Consider the following 22,768-nt stretch of genomic DNA (forward strand, 5'->3'; position numbering starts at 1 on the left):
AACACTGCACATAGTAGGACTCCAAGTTGCGTGACACATCCCAACAGACATATCTATGGAAGCAATCACTTTCTCTGCACTTCATAAGCTGTTTTTAAGAATTGAGAAAGAGGTGACATACAAACACTTTCAAAGAATGAAGATAAAAGCCCAATGTAGCATCAGCTATATTATACGAGTACATGATCAAATTTACATTTTGAAAAGCTGATTCAGCTGTTCATTTCCATTCTTCAGTTGCAGTGACAACTAGCCAAATAAAAGGGCATAGTGACACTGTCAAAGAGGAATCTAATGCATGGATGGTGTGCTGCAATGACCAAGCACTGTGCACATAATGATATAAATGCCTGAAGTTCTTAAGCTTTGACTAGTACAAAGTGAAGATATTTATCCTGCTCTCTCCCCCATCCACTGCTGAAAACGCCAGATGAGCAGATTTTTTTTTTAATTTCATAATCAGGAAAGAAAGGCAGATAGAAAGCTAACAAAAAATGAAAAGGAAAAAAAAAAAGACTGGTATCTGTTTTCTTCTCTAAAACCCAGCCTTCTACTTCTTGTTTTCCCACACTTGTTTTTTTCATATTAAAAACTCATGGCTATTGGTGTACTATTAAGTATTATAGACCACATATATAGACCACTATTATTAAGTGGTCTATTGTATGGACCACTTAATAAAAGAACCACTTCGTTGGCCTATTTGGTATTCTTTTGGGTTTGCTTCCAGATTCAGTATGTGATTCAGTTCCTTGACAAACCTGATGGAGAAAGAAGACTCAGGAGAAACACTTTTTAAACCAAAGCAATGAAGTCAGAGCTTCCACAATCCCCCAACAGACAGGAAGGAGGAACAGGTTTCTGGCAGAATGCTATGAGCACAGAGAGGGCAGTAACTGAGCGAGGACAGCCCTTTGCCAGGTAATGTCACATACTAAGGGAAAAATAAATGCACAGAAAACTTATTGCCATAAGCTTATCCTGTTTTGGGAGTGAGCGGTGACCTTGTTGAACATTCCAAGGGGTTTGCTTTTTTGGGGTGACCAGAACCAAAGTTTCCTGTAAAATTTATGAACCTATTCCTTCCCTATTCCTTGAGGCCCAACAAAATTCCCTGCTGCTACTTCTATTTCCAGCATTCCAGACAAGACAAATTCAATGTTTGCTATATGCCTTCAGCGTAGCAAAACATGCTGAAGGTGTCTTCTTTCCCATCTCCTAACCCAAACAAAAAAGGCACATAGTAGCACTCTTCTGTTACATGCAAGCAAAAAATAAGATTAAAAAAAAAAAGGGGGGGGGGGGGGGGAAAGCACAAACCAATTTTGTTTGGAAAGAAGTTTACAATTCCTTTAAATCTGTAAGTTGTTTTTGTGATAGATCTGTATTAGCTTTATTAACATGCCAATTCCATAGGTATTGATAATGAACTACCTGGAAAAGGAGCTGAATTTCCCCTGGAAAAGTAAACAACTACATAAATTAATTTTTATCGTTACTTGAGGCTACGTTAAAAAGATGATTTTTCACTGAAGTTCTCAACATAACCTTCCTGTAATTGCTTATAAAAGCAAGGTTAATGTACTTCATTTCTAAATATGACTTCCTGCAAATTACAATGACATTCATCTCCAAAATCATATACTGTACATGAATCATTTCCATATCAGAATTGAAACAGCAGCACCTGGGGCTTAAATAAACATTCTTTAATAAAACTTTATTTAAAAATATAATTAATTACTTAATAGTGCCAATATGCTTTTTAACTTCAGCATCTATGGAAAGGCACAAACTATACTAATAATTTTCTGCAGTAGATGTGCTTAAATACTAGTATATTTCCTAGACAGGTTTATTATTGCTCTCTGCAATCAGATTTAAAACATCTAGTGTCCCATATGGAAATTGCATTAATTTTGTTGTTGTTTTGTGTTTCTACTGGTCTACCATATTCGATTCAGAAAAAAAAAAAAAAAAGAAAACACACAACACACTGAGCCTACGCCAATGCTTTCATCCATAATATCACCAGAAATCCTTCTCTTGCATAGGAAAGCCTTTTGCCTAGTCACTTCAGAGAAGCGAGCAAGCAGACAAAACACACACCCCAGGACGAAGTTCAATGAACTTAAGCTCTTTTGAAAGAAAGTGCTGGAATATCCAGTGTTAGCTGAGATACCACTGCTACCAGCAATCATCTGCAAATAGATACAGAATAAGCAAAGAACCGCTAGAACTGCTGTCTGTTCACATCAATGTTGTGGATATTTGCAGGTTTGCAGCCGAAGAGCGCATTCAGGGAAAATAAAAATTTAGAATGGTTTAGGGAAAAAAAACATAGCATCAACAAAATATGAAACAAATCATCTACCAAGCTTCACTTGGCTCACCAGTTCTTTCTGTTTATTCCTGACAAATTTTCAAGCGCCACGCAAGGTCTACACAAGTCTTCTACATGCTGAATTCAACTATTCAAAAGAATATTTTTCCTACACAATGACACGTTATGTTATAAATGAATGAGACTGCCCACTTGAGCAGCAGGTTTGTGAACGCCAATGAGTGCACATTGAACTAGTTCCCAACTTTAATACAGAAGAAATGACTATGCAACTCACTCATCCTTTTGACCAGCTCTCTCTTTAATAATTTAATCTCTACAGAATGCAGAGATCAAACAGCTATTGACCTCCAGGTCTGCAGAAAACACTCCCATTCCATCTACTAACCATCTCTCTTGAAGCAATGAACTTCAGCAAAATATCCAATATCTTCAAGTGGCAAAGTTAAAAAACAGTAAAGAGCTCCATAATCCATTAACAGCTTACATTGATAATTTTCTTGTAAACACCTTATCATACCAAAAAAAGGACATTGAGGTAACATTGGTACAGTTGCATGCATAAGCACACTATTTAGGACTTTCCAGAATTAAGGCTGTTACTTTCCTCATTACGCCTTCCAATTTCAACAAGGAATCAGAGAGCCTACAAACCTATCCCCTTCAGGCAGCCGAAAACAAATGAAATTAAACTAATAAAATGTAGTAACACATTCTTTATGAAGTTTTGCAATAGCAATAAAGTAATTTGTTTTTACTTATATCTTTTCAGTGTTTTGTCAAAATTTTGAAGTGTCAAGGCAAAACCACAAAACTTGAGCAGTTTTTGTTGGAATTTGTCATAGATTCTGCTATCTGCTACAGAAGCAGAAGCTCTTAATACATATCTTAAGTAGCTATACTTCCACTACCTCTCAGAAATGAGGACATTCTTTTTTTGCCCAGGACAGGCGAAAACCAGAAAAATTTTAGGATGCTGCTAACTTCAAGAGTTTAGACAAAACTGTAAAGCTGATGTCACAGCAATTTGCTGAAATTAAAGATGCCTTGGACTATTCCTTGCCCTGACTAAACCTGTCCTCCTCTCCCACCCTAAAATGTCTGTGATGCTTCAAAACACCAGAAACAGAGAAGAGATACACACTACCTCAGTCTAACTGCTCCTTCTTAACAGTACTGCAGAGCAGCTGCTCTTCTAGCCTTATGACTTGTTCGATTCAACCATACAAGCTTTCTGCCAAGATGTGCCTAAAGTTTCCCAGTCTGCAAGTTTAAGCCACCTGGGAACACTAGTAATGCAGGTCTATGTTGTTAGAAGCAGAGAACAGAAGCTTAATCAGCAAGCCAAACCTCTAAACCAGAGCCCAAGTCTAAAATCCATATGCTGCGTTTGAAAACATCAACACAGTGTAAGCGAAGCACTAGCCTATACCCTGTACAGCACATACAGCATCTAAAGTAATTTACTTTAACCCTGCTCATGGTTTTAATTAATCCTGTAAGACTGATTACATTCCACCGAACTCTTATTTCCCAAGCACAACCCCTGAATAAGTTCAAACTTACCAGGATTCTTTTACGATCTTTTTCTGATAAAAATTTCACTGGTGGGTATTTCTGGGTGAAACTAAAAAACAATTCAAAACAAAGAAGAAAAATCATGTAACTTTCAGCTTTGCTTCTTTGAATTATGAAACATTATTCTGACAATCCCCAATACTCAAAGGCCATGCTTACTCTTTTTATCTAAAGAAGAATCTAGACCAACATGAGAAATTACCTATGTTTTGTTAAAGCACTGGGAAAAATATAAAAACTGATCTGCAAGAAGAGTTTTCAAACTTCTGCTTAAGTCATTTTCAAGTATGAATCACTTGGCTTCTTCTATCTGTTGAGAACAGGACTAGAGCCAGGCATGACATCACAAGAGAATACAACCTTAAAACGTGAGCAATTAATTTTTATTTTTTGAAGTTTTGAAAAGCAAGTAACCTTCTAAAAAAATCTGGAAAACAAAGTAAATTCTATTAACTTACCACACTGATTACACTGAAACTTTAAGAAGAGTTGTTTGAAGTCAATGTAATGTTTACAAGCAGAACACTGAAGTATTTTTAAGAACATTTAGTTTTTAAGTTTTTAAGAACACTTAAAAATACTTCAACTTTTTTTTTTTCCAAACAAGAGATCTTATTCAGTCTGAAAGCTAATCTTGTTTTTCTTCTCAAAAATGACCAGACTGATGTTGTTTTAATGGTCTACAAGCTACTTTCACTTTACTTTTTTTTTTTTTGCACAATCTTTAGAATAATTTAATCAAAACTAAAGTATTCTAAAATAAAATTATGCTATCTATGAATCTCAGGTGCTCTCTTAATTTCAAAATGGATGCTCAGAACCTTAAATGCCTTTATGGACACAGTAACAGAATTGTTACCTTTTTCTCCCCCTCGCTGGCTCCACATATGGCAACAAATACCTCCAATTGAAGGTGTGAAGAAGGTGTGATTTTTTAAAGTTAAGTAGCATTTTAGTCCCAGCAATATTTCAATAGCTCGTGTTATTCTTACTAAATACCAGCGTGACACCTGATAGAAATCGAAATGTGGTTACTCTTCTCCAGGAAGCCCACATGCTAGAGATACAATTGGATGTAGTAAGTAGGAGACATTTACATCAGCAGTTCACACTGAGATTACACTTACATGTACTCAGACTCTGAACTGACTACACTTTCTGATTCTGAAGCATCTCCTCTGGTTCTAGCTTGAAGTATTGGCCCAATAGAAATTAAGAGAAAGCACAGTGCTTCTTTATTTGTGACAACTTGTCATCCCAGAGTTAAACCATTTTCAGTTTCATGGATAGGCGAAATATGCAGCAGAATCTTCCAACATTACTTATACAGAAAACCTGAAAGAAGGCACTACCTATGCTTGCCTTGTATCACAGCACTACAGGGATCACTAACAGCAACCTTACTTCCTTCATTTAAGGTATTCCTTCATTTAAGCTATTCCTTCTAGTGAGAGAAGGGCAAATCCACCAATAATGAGAGTTGAAAACACCTTGAAAGTTTATCAAGTTTTTTAAAAAGGTAAGGTCAAGTAACTGGATGCGAGGTAAAAGTTAGTCCCCCTCCATTTTTAAGGCCAAGGTTACATTAGTCTGGCATGAAGTCACACTGCTGTTAAAGGAATGTCCCAGCCATTCTTGCACCTTCCATTACACCAGGAATGACTCAGGGGCAGGAGTCTGGAACTGATCCAGCAGAATGCTCATCTTTTGGCAACAGCTTAAGTGTAGGTTTTGCTTTGATGAATACACTAGGCATAGCAATGCTTTTTGCTGTGCAAATCATTAATAAAAGCTTTCCAACTTCAGATTGTTAAACAACCTTTTGTCATGAGACTAGCATTAAGGAATTCTTGACTTTCCTGCTTCCCAAATGCATGAAGATGGCTTGCTTTCAGATCTTAGTCAGCTTATGAGGTAAAAAAACATCAACACTAGAGAATAAGTTTTGCAAGCAGGATCAGCTTTCAGGCATCTATTAGTGAATAGTTGCATACCACCTCTTTACATAGATATAAAATTTGAAAATTAGTACCAGAAACATCTTACATGCAGTTGAATCAGTAGATAATTTTATATACATAATAATTATTTATTATTATAGATATAATTCCCCGATCAGTTCCTGCAGAGGTAAAATATATTTTCATTCTTTCTGCTCAATGCTAGTGACTTGCTAGACATTTGAAACAAGAATCATTAATGCACTGCACATGCTACTCAAATGAGCATTTAGATGGCTCCTGACAAAAGCTTTAACTTAATGGTTTTACCCATTGCTCATTTGGAAAAATGCAACAATTACAAAAGCAAAAAAAAGCCAATCAGGATACCCGTACTGCAATGGGGAAGGAAATACCTGAATTACTAACAACTGAAATTGAAGATATACTGGGCTGTCAGTAAAGATTAGCCAAGTCAATTGAACAGAGACAGTACATCAAAAATTTAATCTGAACACAAAATCATTTCGCTACAATTTCACCACTGCATGAATTGCACCTTATATTAAGAGGTAAGAGATCAGATCAGCGTTCTTACTGAAATGAAGCAGCAGATAACCACCAGTATGCCATATGTAACCATCCAGGCTTACTGGCACTGGCTTAGATAAGGCCAGACCCAAAGGGTCAGGCCCTTTGTAATGCACCATTCTCAGCCAGATGGTTGTTTGGAATACGGATAGTGTCACCCATGAAACAGCATGCTGGTCAAAAGCAGCAGTGTCCTGGTGCCAACAGCTGTCAGTTTCCCCGGACTGGAGAACTAATCTGGCTGAAAGGCAAACAGGTGGAGTGTGAGGGACCTATTTGTGAAGAGAGATTGAAAAACCTAGTTTCCCCATCCAGTTTACTAACAGCATTCAAATGGCTCTGGTGCCACATGAGAGAGGAAATAATATTGCAGAGTGGACACAAACAGCACAAGAAGTGGTGGAGCTAGAGCACAGAAATCTACCACATTTACCATCTGTGGTTCACCAAAAAGCTTGTCTGCATTTCTCAATTGTGTTATCTAATTTAATTCAAGATATCACATTCCTTTACAAATCTTAAGAGAAGTCAGTCTGCTGGGCTCATCCAAAACACGTGCACAGAACAAGATCCAAAAGCAAATCATTCTACATTAGCTGAACCATGGTAAGTGTGGAAAACGTGGGAAATGTAAGGTAAAACACCTCCAGTTTCTTGTAGTTGAAACCAATATATTTCAGCACATACCTGTACTAGATTTACTAAACCATGGTAAGCTGTTCACCGGCAGCACTAAAATCTGCAAATTCCTTCACAGGATTTGACCTTGACAAGAATTTATTACTCACAGTTACTTTGATGGGATTAATCAGCCCTGACTACCCTAAGTATTAATGTCCTTTGGCATTCAAGGGCCCATCCTAACACAGATATGACAAAAATCCAGAAGTATTGAAGGCATATACAAAATACGTATCTCTAGCCTCCAAGGTATAGAACTTAATGCTACAACGCAGAAATAGTGCTTTTAAACTGATTCCCAAACCAAGCAAAGACCACGTACCTTTTTTCTAGATCTCGGATTTTCTCCCTTAGAGGTGCAACTACCTAAAAGTAAAGGAATAGTATTTAAACTTCAAAGAACAGACAAGATTTGTATCACGAAACATTCATATAGAAAGTTACTTTAGAGCAAAAACCATAGCAGTCTTTTACAAAGAGCTTCACAGAAGATAATCCAAGAAACTTGTAAAGCATTCTTTATGTCAAAAAATCCTTAGGCAGTTTTCCCCCACAATCAAATCACCTAATATCCTTAAGCAAAGCATCTTCAAAGCTAATGCAGCTGCTCAAAAGAACATCCAAAGCTATGAGTACCATAGCCTCGTGATATGAACATCCACCATTATGATTCCTATTATGTGGATGTAAACACAGAAACAGAGACATTAGCACCAGTACAAAGGTTACAATTCTCTCAGAACATGTGAATTTAAAGAAATATCATGTTTTACATTACAACTTGAGGAAAAGTTTTTAGTTTATTAGTCTTTTTAAAATGTTAATAAATGGAAATTCATTAGAAAAAATAAAACTCACCTACCAATACTTCTGTTTGTATTTTCATTGCTTTGAAAGAGGGAATCATTTAAGTCAGCATCCGTTTCAGGTTCTTTATTACAGGACCTGAATTTCTAACATTCCTGCCAAATATCAGTAAGTTCCCGTACTCTTGTTATTAAGGTTACTAAGAGCGTGTCACAAAATTTACTGTGTAGGGACATACGTAAATTGCTAGCTATCAGAGGGTTATGATTCGAAAAGGTATTAAATAGAAACGTATCATCCAACAATCATTAGTTTTCCACAAATACTGATGCTTAGAGCTAGACAACTCAGAAAATTCATGAATGAAGTGAAATAATCTGCATATTCATGTTAAGAGGAAATACTGAATTGTCATTTAAGCTCCTCAAGCATCTGGCCCTGTGGAGCAGCAAATAGCTCCTGAAACAGCCATACTTATTTTGACAGTTTAAAGTACTGTGTACAACTACAGCTTTAAAAACAAGATCCAGACAAGCCTGATTTCTCAGAGAAGTAACTCTGATCCCCAAAAAATTCACCCACTAAATTTCAGGCATTTGACCATTCTCAAGCAACTGAGATTTTCAGAATATTTGTTGTAATATTTACCAGAATTAAAAACAAAACAAAAAAAGGAATGTAACAGACATGACCTAAGAACACAGTCCTTCCCCAAATTTTAAGCAATTTCATTAGGGTTCTTTCTGTATCCAGAGGTAAGATTGCTATATAAAGCTGTAGACACTACACAGATCAGACTAAATAAGCATGGTCACACCCACACACACAAAAGGGGTGGCAAGTACTCACCTCAAGGTGAGTATAACTATAGTATAACTATATAGTATTTCACAGCAAACTGAGGTTGAAATAGAAATTCAGAGATGCTGACGAAGAAGTTCAGAACTACCAGCATGCTCAAAACCCATGCCTACTTTAGTACCTATCCTTAATGCATTCTCAGTGCAAACTAGTCCCAAACACAAATATGGCTGCATTTGTTCATGAGTTGACAACAAAGCAAAGCATGTTTGTAAGGTTTCAAATTTTGCCTTAAACTTACGTATATTTAATATTTTGGAAGGGTGATAGAGGAAAGAATCTGTGCATGTCCTATACTCAAGAAAGTCAGTTCTCAGGGGGTCTCTATAAAGTCTATGCAGCAAACAAGACTAGAGCTGTAACTTCCAGAAAGATTTATAGGGGGGAAAAAAAGTCCTATCTACGTGAATCTGCAAGAGTTCAAAAGCTGTTATGTAAAAATCTAATGCTTTGATTGGTTTTAGTGGAATGGAGAGTAATGACAGAGCTAGTCCCTTTCAATATGAAATGAGAAATTGAGTCTTCAAAAGTGAACAAAAAATAGAAAACTAACCTCCTCTATTTTACTTTCCACTTTCTGATCCCCATTTTCTTGGAGAGACCTGTCAGCAAGAAAACAAAAAAACAATTCATACGAAAGCAATGTTAGCTCCACTGCACCAATATCAAGCTCTTCCTGTTAAAACAGTATCTTCACAGCATCCTAAGTTAGTATTATTTCATAGGCATACTCAGAGTAAATGAAAGTGCTCGGTCCATTTCCCACTGAAAACAGCTACAGTCTTGTCACAGAAACAGAACAAACCCCACAGGAAAAAGTATTAAAAATAAAGATGACATTCATTTTACAGAGAAAATTAACTAGAAAAGTGTCTAATCATTGCACCAAGGTAGGGTCAGCACAGATGTTTTTATGCAGTTTTACCATCTGAATGCCTAAGGTGTCTTCTTGAGGGTCCAAGTCTACTGTATGCTAACAGAACATTTTCTCTCAATGCCACAACTGCAATTTCAATCTAAAAGAGAGAAGGGGACACATGCCTAGCTTTGACTGAATTTTCACAGAACAAGGAAAAAACCTATACTGAAACTTACCTGAAGTAACCATTTGATGGGCAATACTAACTTTTTGCACATGCCACTCATCTGAAATGAATCCAAGCTTATACCTTGACATCCTGCAGTGTAAGTTGTGAAAACAGAGGATTGCCTAAGAAGTTGGTGTCTTGCATAAAATTATGTGGTCTTATTTAGCACACAATTGTGTAAAATACCTTAATTAGTGTATCCATTCTTTAGGTAAACTTCAACAACTGTAGAATATTTTACTTCTTGCATCTAGTCTATATAATTTTCCTTAAGTTTGCATAATTCTTTTTTTTTTTTCCTTCCCCAAAGTAAACTTTCTGAAAGGGGAATTATTTATCAAGACTTACAGTAGTAATTTTTTGCATACTAGAGGATTCATGGGTATCCAACATAAAATGGAGTTCTTTCAAATAAAACAGAGCTCCTTTACTTAGGACCTGCAGTCATAACACCTAAGGAAACAGAAGGCCCTTTGTTAAGCAGATATATATATGCCACACCATTAGAAGTCAGAGCAATGATTCCCTTCATACCCTTCATTAAATCTCTGTTACTAAAGTCAGTTCAGTCTATTACTAAGGCAAAAACCTCACTGAATGGATTTGTCATATCAATAGATTACATTAGTAGGCTGAGACACAGTCCCTGAACCATACTTTCATGATGATTTTTTTTTAATAGCAGAAAGTAATATATTCATACTATGTTATCTGGGGTATTTTTATAAATTCACGTGAATGCTTCAAATGTCTTCCCAACAAAAAAACAGGTACCCAGTATTGTTTATTCAGAAATCCTGTAGCTTAAGGATTAGCACTCTAGTTTAGTTTTTAATGAGCTTTTCCCCCTGACAAAGACAAGATACTCAGAAATTTTTCTGTAAGGGACTTCTTAAATAAGAAGGTAGATGCAGATAACTGCAGAATTTCTAAGGACAGCTTGTCAGGGAATCAACACACTGGATCCCACGACAGCCTGTCCTCCTCAAACTGCTGAGGTTTTGTCCTTCCTTCAGAAATGGCTCAGCTGCTCACCTAACAGCTGCTAAGCTGCCATAGTTGGGTGATCATGAGTTTACATGGTAATCTAAATGATATCTCCATCTGCAAGCCACAGCAGCTCAGCAGCTGTTCGGCTAACAGCTGAACACTTCTTGCAGCAAGGGTGGGAAACTGCAAGAAAAGTGAAGTTGACAGCCTGGGACAAGAACAGATCCCATGGCAAGCTTTCCTGTGTAAAACAGAGTCCACAGAAAACTCACTATTTTCTTAATTTGCCTCAACCTTCCTTAATTCTGTGCTGCTAAGCACAGTAACAGAATAACTAAGCCTTTTAATAGCAGAACAGCACATTGAAATATTTTGTCCCCTACGAGCAAAACTTTGTTGTAGGGAATGCAGTGTCCTCATATCCTCTTCACCTTCTTTTCTAGTTGCCTCTTCCCAGAGGACACTTGCATTCAAGCAGCAGTACTGTGAAATCTGCATGATTTGCACTTGTATGTTATGCCTTCCTGTTTCTAAGGGCATAAAATCTGGGGGACACAGCACAGGATTTTTTGCTTTTCAGCAGTTAAACCACAAGACTGTCTCCCAATTAATTATGGAGGGGAGAAAATCCTCAAAACCATATTTCCAATTCTAGGCACAGACTTATGGTAGTGGATGGGATGACCTGCTACTTCTCCATGCTTAAGCCTGTATTGTCACTAAGATAACAAGTCTATGACGAAGGAAAGCAGAATCCCAGCCTATGTGCCCAGCTATGCTCTTCAGCTTGCCTGAAAACATCTCCCAGTTCAGATGATCTCATGCAAAGGAAGATTTTGAAATGTGAGAAGACCCTCGGTGAGATTTTCAGCAGACATACACTGCACCCCTTTCTGAGACTGAACACCCTGTATTTAAGAAATGGTATCAGCTGCTTAGCAACCATCCAACAACATCATGAGCTGCTGTACTGTTTTCTCCCTGCTTGTCATGAAGTGATGAATGTTGATGGGAATGGTACCCGTTTTATTTCAGGTAAGGATATTAAATACAAAAATAATAGACATTACCTCATATTGACAAAGTTTCCCCACACAGCTGGAAAATAAAAAGAGGGAGAACATTAGTGTCATGCAACAGTATAAGGTAATTTTTTCCTATCATCAGAAGGAATTTAAAACAATATTAAGTGTGTTCACCACATCATCTAAATAAGTTACATACATATGCGAACCAAGGGACCAGAGCACAGTTTAGGAGTATAGGAGGAATTCTCACCATTAAATGAGACTACAAAGAAGGAAAATAGAACAATTTAATTAAAGAGGACTTGTGTATTCTAGTGCACACCTGGAACATCTGGCCACAGCAAATCAGCAGATACACTTATCTGATTGCTATCCCCGCACTATATTAAGTGAACAAAATATACAAGAATTCTCTAATTTCTCACTGTGTGCATTAAAAGAGAGTTCTAAATATGTTTATTACATATATTGAAAGAATGGCAACAGCAAGAAAGAAGTCCCATAGCCCTGAATCACAAGAATTGGAAACTGCAGAATGACAAGGATAAAAGGACTGGCTGCTGCAGGCAATAGCTGAACCAACTCAAAAAGTTGGCATAACAGTCCTGCACTAAAAGTAGTTGCAAGTGCTAATTTGCATGCTCTCTCTCATTTTCAATGAATATATAATAGTGATGCAAACTCAAACAGAACCTAAGCAACATAACCAGATGCATCACTGAGCAGCTCTGCTCATTTATTATACTATTTGTATGGAAATGTTTTAAGAAATACAAATCACTGTATGAAATGATACAGCAAACAAGTATCAGCTGTTTCTCCCTGATCATGAAAAGATTAATCTGCTGAATCTATTCCGTACTAGAAAACACATCTTCTGAAACTATTTGGGGTTTAAGCGATTACACAATGACTATCAGAACACAGATTTTCCTCTTCACTTTCAACTAGGACACAGAATGTAACTTAAAGTGGAAAAAAAAAAAAAAAGAGAGAGAAGCTATAAAGCAGGCTACAGAAATGCCAACTTCAGAATGTCAACACAAATAAGGTTAACATGGGACAGTTACATAAGGGACTCTGCAACAATAAACAACACAGAAAATATACGCTGAATATCTTCAGAAATTCATTTCACAATTGTTGCAGCCTACATGCAGTTATGGTATTAACATACATATGGAAAGCTTCTGAAGTGACCTCGGTTTTTGCAAGCTGTGCTTCAGGCCTCAAGTAGCAGCTCAGTGAAGTACTTTGCCTAGATTGTGGCCTTGCAGATGTACTTTCATGGTTATTTAGTGATCTCAAGCAAAGAGGTGTTACAGAAATGAGAACAAAAATACAGCTACAGTCACAGGCATTTTCTGGACAACAGAAGGAACAAAATATGCTTGGGAAAGAGGAACAGGGGAGGACACAAGTGAGAATTCAATAATGCAGTTACTGTTCCACCCTCCGTGGGATGGCAAAGCTACTGGACTGCGTTAAACTGCTGAGTAATTCAAAGAGAAATTCAAATGAATTCTTGACCATCAAACTATAGGAGGGCACTAAGATATCAGGGGTGGTATCATAAACCCCCTATCTTCTTTGGGGGAAGAGAGAAGGAAGCTTCATATTGGAACAGGTGATCAATACAAATAAAAAGCACTGTGGATTTTACATTAATTAGATAGAGTAAATTCTCAGTGGGAAAAGAGACAGTTTTGAACACTAATGTTAAATTCAAGTTACTTATTGTGTGGCTAGGATTTTAGAATTATTCGTGATAATATTACAGGTAAAGCTTTTTTATTATTATTTATAGTGAATGGTGATCATCTATAGGTATAGAAATCAACTATAGGTATAGAATTCTCAAGCTACACTTCACTCAGATATACTTACAGTTGGTTATTTTTCTGGGCTACTGAAACCCATACAAGTAATATAAGGTATTGTTTGTGCAATGGCAGGAAACATCTGGGCTTAGTTGGTGAGGCAGGAATTGACAAAAAAAAGTCATCAGCTGCACCAAAAATACCATCCTGCTGGTTTTGTTGCAGCAGAACCAGTGCAGCTACACTGCATACAAGAAACTGGCTTCCTAAAGAAAAATGTTAGCTGTGCATGCTCAGTTTCCACAGCAGGGAATGGGAACTCAGAAAAGCACCCGTCTATTTCCAAAAATACTATGCTTGATATCACAACTCTGTAGGACTAAGTGACCTTCTTACAAAAATAGTCAAACTTCCTCGAAGTTTTAACACTGAAAAAAAAGAAAAAAATCAGCATGAACCATATAAAGGAAATTCCACATGGAGGGATCTGAAGAACACTGAAGCATCTCTCATGCACAAAGCTGCCACAGAACTTTGCTTGGACCTACTGTCCTCACAAAGGATTCTGAATGAATGGCTCTACAGAGATTTGCTTTTGCTGCTGGGTGTTCACATCTAGCTTATGTCAAGTTTGAAGAGATCACAGGTATGGTTTTGCAGCATGGATTTATTTATTTTTTTAAAATGCACATCACAGCTGTTTTTATATCGGTCTTCTACAGCTGCAGAACCTGTAGTATGATTATGGCTTACAGAGGATTTCCTGGACTTGTCACTTCCTTGCCTAAAGGTTACTCCAAGGCAGGTCTGACATTCAGCAAGGAACACATTCTGAATGAGGAAACTATAATAAGGCTATGGGGCCCAAATCCACAAGCAGAATGATGCAGAATTACAAGCCTAAATCTGAGGCAAAAATCAAAGGCACCATAAAACCCATGCCAACCAGGTTCAGGCACCAAAAGCTGAAGATGCAGATGGTTAAAAATGCTTCCATACCAGGTCATGAATCAGACAATACACACAAACCCAGCTTTCAGAAGCATCACTCTTAATGGACTCAATCTAAGCAAACTCTAAATTAACTGAGCACTTCACTGCAAAAGCCAGTCTAAAACAAAACAAAAATGAACCAACACCACCACAACACAACAAGAAAAATCTAAAGCTAAATCTTTTAATTCATGACGTAGTTATCCAGGATAACAGATGCCAGTTCTTGAGCTGCAGAGATTTAACATCCCTTCCCTCAACAGCCATACACTCTGTGAAGAACTTCCCATTCATCCAGCCAGAGAGCATTCACAGTCTTCCTGCCACCCTCTGAAACTCTGACAATGATGAATTCATGATTCACTGGACTAGACAGACAGGTGCATGACTTGTAATCAGTGTCTCAATTGCTTGGTTACAAGAGAGAAGAAAAAAGTTCCGCTTATTCTCTCAAAAGTCCATTTCTAAGCCTCACCCAATAACTGATTAAGGCAATAATAAGCAGCCATTAGGCAAGAGATCCAAGTATTTGTATTGCTCAGAGATGCATGAAAGCCTGGTTTAATGGCCTGTAGGAGAAAGGTGCCGTCCTACCTTGATTCCATCTGATCTGCAACATTACCCCCCCGCTTCCCCTCCATAAAACAACAACAATCACTTTTATTGTAGGGGTTTTGCAAGGATTAATTACACATACCATGAAAATTAAAAATACATTGGAGGCATTAATCACCCCCACAGATATTACACTTTTAAGTGACAACTTCCAGAAAAGAATGCCATGACTTGGATGTGATAAAGAGCTATAGTTTTAGAAAAATAGGATTTGTGTTTTAAAGCCTTAATCACACTATTCTTACTAAAGAGGTCAACCAGATTTAAATATTAAACATTAATAAAAAAGGGGCTGGAGGGGGGCACCACAAGTTTTCTCCTCCTGCCCCTGAGAGATAAAGCTGCAACTATTTGGCAAGCATAGACTTATGGTAAAACTGTTGAATAACTCCAAGACTTCTTGAAACTACCTTAAACAAAAGGCAGCCAGTTACAGATGAATAAAGAATGGCTTTCATCCTACTGTGTACAAGCGTATTCCTGGAAAACTAACCACTTGTTTAGTTTTCCTAAAGAAGACCATTTCTGAACCTGCACTGGATGCAGAGCAGTGCAATGACTTGGCTGCTTTCACCAAAGGAACATTTCAAGAGCCATTCTTCCAATACATTATGCAGGCAGGGTTGGCTTGAATTGAAAAAACAAAAACCTAATAATTCAGGAACAAAAAAGTACAACAGAAAAGCCAAGCAATTTGTGTACAGCATCCAATACTAAATGGACACTTCCCAGCCTATCATAGCCTTTTGGCTCTAACCATTTTTTTTCACAAGTTGCAGAAGTCATTCTTTTAGATCCTGAGAATATGGGAACAGGATGCACGTTATAATTTGATTGTCCTTTGAGTCTGTCAATTGCAGTAATACTTACTGTATACATTTTAATAAAACATAGATAACTACCCTGAGAACTTTGCATGCCTTAATCAACTCATGGACAACAGGTTGAAGAGCCAGAAAAATAACACTAACACAATCTGAAGGTAGGAAAAAATCTCAAAGAAAATTTGTGCCTTTACCCCAGGATGATCCTTCTTCTCTGGGTCTCTTTAAATGACATTAAAATCAAGTCATGGTCTATCACAAGGCACCAACAGTAATTAACACACTCACAATCTTAAATTATTAGTGACAGCTTTATTTCAGCATCATGTGCATTTTAAAATAAATGTATTAAAAAGCAAGAGCTGTAATGCCTGTGAAGATATATTTGCATTACGAGCAACAACACATGCTACCCTTTTAAAACCACTTTCTTCATAATGGCTACATTGTTTGCATTTTCAAGACACTTCTCTAAATAAACTTTAATAGGAGCTTTTGCCCAAGTAGATTTAGCTGAAAACAGAAGAATTTTCCCTGTGTTACCCTCCTTACATCCTCTGTTCCTCAGAATAGGAGAGTACAAGAGGATGCTGGTTACAAAGGGATTCCGCTATCAACAGAATCAGCATGGGAACACTACGAATTGATACCCAGTTGTTACCTGAATTTCTAGAGAAACATCCCAACCTTCAAATGTCCAGAGTGAATTGCTTCAGCCAAATTTATTTCAGAGAGATGTAATGGCGTTAAAAACAGATTTTTTTTTTCTTAAATCATTCTCCATAGTTGCTCATCAACTTCACTCTCCTGGTAGAAACAAGCTTTTTCTTTCTAGAGGAAAACTAGACAGAATGGAAAAGTATGCACAGGGAGCTCATGAAATGTTGACTGTTGCAGATGTTTTGAAAAAAAAATCTTAATTATTCTGCAGATCTCAGTTACATGTGGCATGATATAATGGATACAATCATTTGGCTAATGTATTTTGAACTGCATTTTAGAGTCAATATTCTGTAACAATAAAAAATTGCAGTCATAGCCTAACTGCAATTCCACTAGTTTCTTAATTTGCTTTCGAATAGTATCATATTGATGAGAATATGTTGCAATATTAGTAGATATAACACCACACAATTACTAATCACAGCTTTGTATTAGGAAATGTCACCTGGGTGAAATTTAGGATTACACTTTTGGGGAATGTTTAATAGTTCGAATCTAAAAAAAATAAAATACATTTAAAAAATCTACAATTCTAGTATGTCTATACAGACTTTTGTACAGCAAGTAGTTCTTTGCGTTAAGTTTCCTGAACCAAGGTCTTGTCCAACATCAAAGTTCCTGCCCCAGATCAAAGACAGCAGATAGGAACTTCAGCTTTCCCCACATGGGAAGTTCCCAAGACATCACAACAGAGTGTGCCCCTTTAAAGCAACAGTCTTAACTGCAGATTAAAAGCAAAACAAAACAACAGCAAAATCAGCAGAAAGGATAAAGGTTACCTTTCTATTCCCACAACAGGCACTAAATGCTCTCTACCCAATACACTTTTGAATTTGAAGAAATGCTTCCTGAGTTTGTGGCGATAAGTTTTATGAAATGCACCTGAGTAGGAACGCTGACTTCCTTGGCAAAGCTTTGCAGATCTAGGAATAAGAGTTTTATCCACCTGAAATATGCTTAAATAAATGAAATTACAGAACACCTAATATATATGTGCACATGTATTTAGTGCATTTTAGCAACTTGGAAGGCAGTTTCAAATAATTGGAACATCTGCCTTCCTCCCTGAATTTCTGCAAAGGGGAAATGCTTGCTTGCCCTTCTCTTTTACATTGCTCACTTTCCTTCTTAAAGGCTGATTGACCAAAGTAGACTTTAGCTTAAATTGGTGGTTTTCAACTTCTGGTCTCCCCCTACAGAAGGAGAGGTGGGGGGTCACTGTGTCAGCTTACAAGCCAAATTCTGGTTTGGTCAACCAACCTTAAAGAAAAGAGATAAGCAATATAAATGACAGGGAAACACTTTCCCTTTGAAAAACACAGAGAGGAAAGAAGATGAAAGCCCTAAGAGTGTTTGCCCTGGCGCAGAACAATGACAGCATCACTCCTGCACATGCCACATAAAGACAAATACCAAATGAAGATGTGGGGAACTGTACAGGTAAGCTTCTCAGAGATACAAAACAAAACAAAAAAAAACAAAAACAAAAAAACCACAACACTAAAACCATCATGGCTAGCAAAGCAGAATAGAAATCCATCTATTCCTGACTTAAACTCAAAATTTCTACTGGACCACAAATACATTTTTATAAGGTACATGGCTACAGCTAGCTGGAAACCTGACGAGCAGGGAGCTGGAAGCTGCCGAAGACAGTAAACTGATTTGCATAAACCCGCAGATGAAAGGCTGCTCTGCAGGACATAAAGCCAGAAAGCAAATGTTTATGGTTTGTTTTCATTTGGTGGAGAATCCGTGGCATGCTGACACAAGAAGCAGGCAAGCCTGATGTCACATCATACCACTCCTGAATCACCCCTGACCTGTCAATCCTGCTGCCTCATTGTAAAATAGCTGGGGGAGGAAGAATGGCTCCTGCTATTCTCAAAAGCAGCGCTAAATAACTTTCGGACAGCTAGCCAGAAGCAGTAAAACAGGACCAAATTCACAGTTATTTTTCTGTTACAAGAAGTGAAAGTAAAAGCTTATCAGAATACAACGTTAAGTAGCATTTAAACTTCATTTTGAACAAATACTATACATACAGCACACAAGAACCCAGTAAGATTTAAACCTAGAAGCTTCCCCATCCCTTGATATTCTGAGAAGGGGATGTTACAGTCTTCCTAGTAGATGGGAATCTGACAAAAACAAATGGCTAACCTATCAAACAAAGCGAAACAATCATGGAAGCCCACAATGCTGGGAGAGGTCAAGCTACTACACCACAAGATGTATGTTACTCACAATATTTTGATGTTTTATTTTTAAGTTGTTTTAATACTGCTCTTTGATTTATTTTATAAAGGTAGTGAGGTCTTAATCTCAGATCTTATGACAGCACCCTACTATTCATTTTTTTCTCTTGAAAAATGAACAAGGCTACTGACATACCCCCATAGATCTATTTGATCTACAAACAAGCAAAGGAAACCTGCTCTACTTTAACAGAAATAGAGCTATTCCTTTATTTTCAGCAAGAACATGCAACTCCCTTGTTATACCAAAACATCAGTGGACTATTTACAGTAGCGTCAAGATTAAAGCAAACCATGTAGATTGACAAACTCTGGTCTTTAAATCCTGGCTACAAGACTTCAGAGTCTACATCCAACAATTATATAAGGGTCTAATTCTATAAAGACAGCCTCACTGAAGCACCTCAGCATGCCTGTATAAAGCTGAATGAGCATTTAAGACTTCAAAGGAAATGAATTTAAGGCATCTATGTATTGACATACCAACCCACAAAAAGGCGGGCCTTTTTATTTCATTTTTAAATTCAGTCTGCATGTAAATAAATTGCTCAGTGGTTACACTGGATATTTTTCCAGTACCCTTTTAATTGCTTGCTGTTTTATCATGTGTACATTTCTCTTGCTATGGACAATAAAAATCAATTAAATCCATTCCACTTGCATTTATAATTACCTCATGTTCTTAAGCTGTGGTTTCACAATGGCTTCAAGACGATGCAAGTGCAGCCCGTGACTGAAAGGATTCATTCTGGGGCCACCCCCACATTCCCCCCCCCCCGCCCCGTTGGCAGCACTAGCACTCCTGCAGTACCTTGCAGGGGATCAAACAGGAGCAAAGATGTAGCAATAAAACTTTGTTCCTTTAAAAGGGTAAAGACAATTCAACCTTTGGGCAAGGCTCCCTGTTATATCTAGCACAGTAGAACAACACAGTATTCAGAGAAGGAGACAGCAGTGCAAGTGATTCAAATAAGCTAATTCTAAAATAATTTAAAAAATAGCACCATTCTACCTGATTACGGAGTGATTCAGACAGCTCAGTAGCTGCAGGATCTCCCGATTTATCACTTGTGTGATGGGGAACAAAAATCACCTCTTTCACGAACGTGAAAAATGAGGTAAAGTAACAGCAGTGATAGCTAAACTCTGTTCTTTTCAGTTTTGCCAGAGAACATTTGCTTAAGCTACAACATTTTACTGCCTGCTGCATAGAAATGCTCCATTTGAGTTTTGTTTTTTATTTATAGACAAAAACTGTGTATAGCAGGCTGTTTCAAATGAACAATGATTTTTTAAATTAACAGAAATTAGGCTTACAAAAATGAGCCATCAAACATGACTAATTCAAACCCAGATGGAAAGCAAAGACCTCTCTTGCTGTAAGTGGCATTAGGGAAATCACCGCAGTCCCTAAGAGTCCAAGGTAACATCGGCCTGACTGTGCACCTCACATCAAGGTAGTACTTTAACCAAGCTCAACCAGACTCCTTCAATAAGACAGTAGTTGTAGAACATACAAGGTGTATGATGGCAGAGCTGTCTGTCACTGCTCCCAGCTCCTCACTTCACCACTGCACCACTTGCAGCTGGGCCAAAACAGCTGTCTGAATGCCCACTGGGAGCTGGTTGTAATCTAAAAGGGAAGATGACACTGCCAGGTGACATTACCCAGACCAGTTCCTTTACTTGATGCACAGGACGGGAGTTTAAGCCCTTGAACATGGAGGAGGCTGGTGGGAACTGAGATGTGGAGCAGGGACACCTAAGCCAGACCAGCCATCCAACACCTTGAGCTGTGAAACTACCAAGAGAGCAACCCAATGACTCTTGACAGCGAGAGAGCTGAGAGCCTTTCAACCGCCTGTAATAAGCTCTTCCCATAATTTGCTAACTCCCATGAAGTTCTTCAAGCACATTTTTAACAAATTTGCATTCAAAGGCAAAGCTTTCTATGAAGTAAGACGCTCTTCCAAAATACACTCTCCAAACACTCTCCCAGATTTTCATACACAAACTAACAAAACGGCACTATCAGAAAACTCCTACCTCCTCGTTCATAAAAAATTAAGGTACTTCCAAGTATTTCATTCCCTGAAACATAACATGCTCCAAATCTGACTCCCCATGCGCTAGCACTGAATGGAAATTCATTGGAAGGATGTGCACAGCCTGAAAACACTTAGTCATTTGGAGAGCACTAGAGAAAGAAGGAATGTACTAAGTGCCAGCACATACACCTACACCACGAGCTCAGTTTTCTCAAATTCTATGCTATTTTAGCCTCCCGTTATCTGACAGCATGCAGAGAACAGTGATGATTCAGTAACATTGCAAGGAGTACACTGTCAGGATAGAGGGATGGGATCCCAGTCATTCCCACAGAAAAGATAACAGAAAATAGTCTCTCTACAATCTATTAGATCAGTGGCATCTCTGCCAGCATAACATACTACGCTGAAGGCACCGGTGCCGTAACTAATGATTTTACTACACTGCTAGTGAAAAGATGGAAAAGCACAGCAACTACACGATAGATTTGCAAAAGCAGATTCCAGTCAGACACCAATCTACTCCCTTTTTAAGATACCCTTTGCCACACCAATCTGCAGTCCCTATCCTCCAGGTATTTAACCCCAAAGAATCACCAGAAACAAGCACTGAGAAGACTTCTGTGACTTTAAAGCAAAAATCAAATGGCAGCGTTTCCCTTCCTTAAGGCTAGCTTTTACCCAGAAAGCAAACGTTGTTAACGTCCATAGATCTAATCACTGGCCAGGTCCCAGTGGCCATGCCAATTGCCACTGATCCCTGGTATTTTCACAGCAGCCTAGTAACTTTGTTTTCATATTAAGTTTCATTTCTGGCAGGATATCAAACCCTTTCAAAATAAGAACAGGCACTGAGCTGTCCCGGCTTTAGTTTGCAGGGAACCTGAAGTCACTCAGACAGACTGTCCTAACAGTCGGCTCTGGCATATACCTGCAACAATTATAGCGGTAAGTAAATAATGAGGTCTGGCAAACACGGCAACACATGGCAGCAAATGGAATTCCTGTCTTGTGCTTTTGGGGTATAAACAGCACCTCTCTTCCAAGACGCTTTAAGTTGTATCTCTCCACGCTCCCAAACGTGCAGAGAGGGTCCTAAACACACCTCGCAGGCACCCACCTGCAAAGCTCGCTCACTTGCACGTGTTTCAGAGCATCAGGCGAGCTCTTTGGCTCCAGCCATGCCGGTAAGGCTTCGGAGCTGCCTTCCCACAACGCGCTGCCTACACAAAACCTACAGAAACGTCTGAAAACAGCACAAGCCAGCCCCAAAACACGCCGCACGCGAAGAACGCAACGGAATGAATCCGGACGAAGGGCGAGAGAGCCGAAAGCCTGACTCACGCCTCACAACGCCCGCCACCAATAGCCCTGTCAACGCTTCCTCCAGCCCCTTCCCGAACACTTTCTGCGCCTCTCCTCGGCCTCTGCAGCCGGGCAGCCACCGACCAAGCCCCCACTCGCCCCGGGGGGACGGGACGCGAGGCCTGCCCGCGGAACAGCCCCGCCGCCTCCCCTCAGCCCCGCGGCGGACAAAGGGCGACCCCCGGCCGCGCTCCCCCCATAACGGCCGCCCACA

The 22,768-nt window shown here is 38.5% G+C and overlaps 1 protein-coding gene across 3 annotated transcripts in view; it reads right to left on the reverse strand.

The window, feature by feature from the left end:
- UXS1 (UDP-glucuronate decarboxylase 1) overlaps positions 1-22,768 on the reverse strand; it is a 54,693-nt gene that overhangs the window by 31,654 nt on the left and 271 nt on the right. For 2 of the 3 annotated variants that reach the window (XM_035316897.1, XM_035316906.1), the window contains exons 2-5: positions 11,951-11,978; positions 9,356-9,404; positions 7,457-7,500; positions 3,911-3,971 (exon numbers count right to left, since the gene is read on the reverse strand). In XM_035316897.1, coding sequence (XP_035172788.1) covers positions 3,911-3,971; positions 7,457-7,500; positions 9,356-9,404; positions 11,951-11,978 — 182 coding nt within the window. Of the gene's footprint in view, positions 1-3,910; positions 3,972-7,456; positions 7,501-9,355; positions 9,405-11,950; positions 11,979-22,768 lie in introns of those variants that run through there. The other variant, XM_035316916.1, reaches the window with a different exon arrangement.

The sequence above is a fragment of the Oxyura jamaicensis genome, chromosome 1 (genome assembly GCF_011077185.1).
Source record: "Oxyura jamaicensis isolate SHBP4307 breed ruddy duck chromosome 1, BPBGC_Ojam_1.0, whole genome shotgun sequence".
In the NCBI taxonomy this organism is placed as follows: Eukaryota; Metazoa; Chordata; class Aves; order Anseriformes; family Anatidae; genus Oxyura; species Oxyura jamaicensis.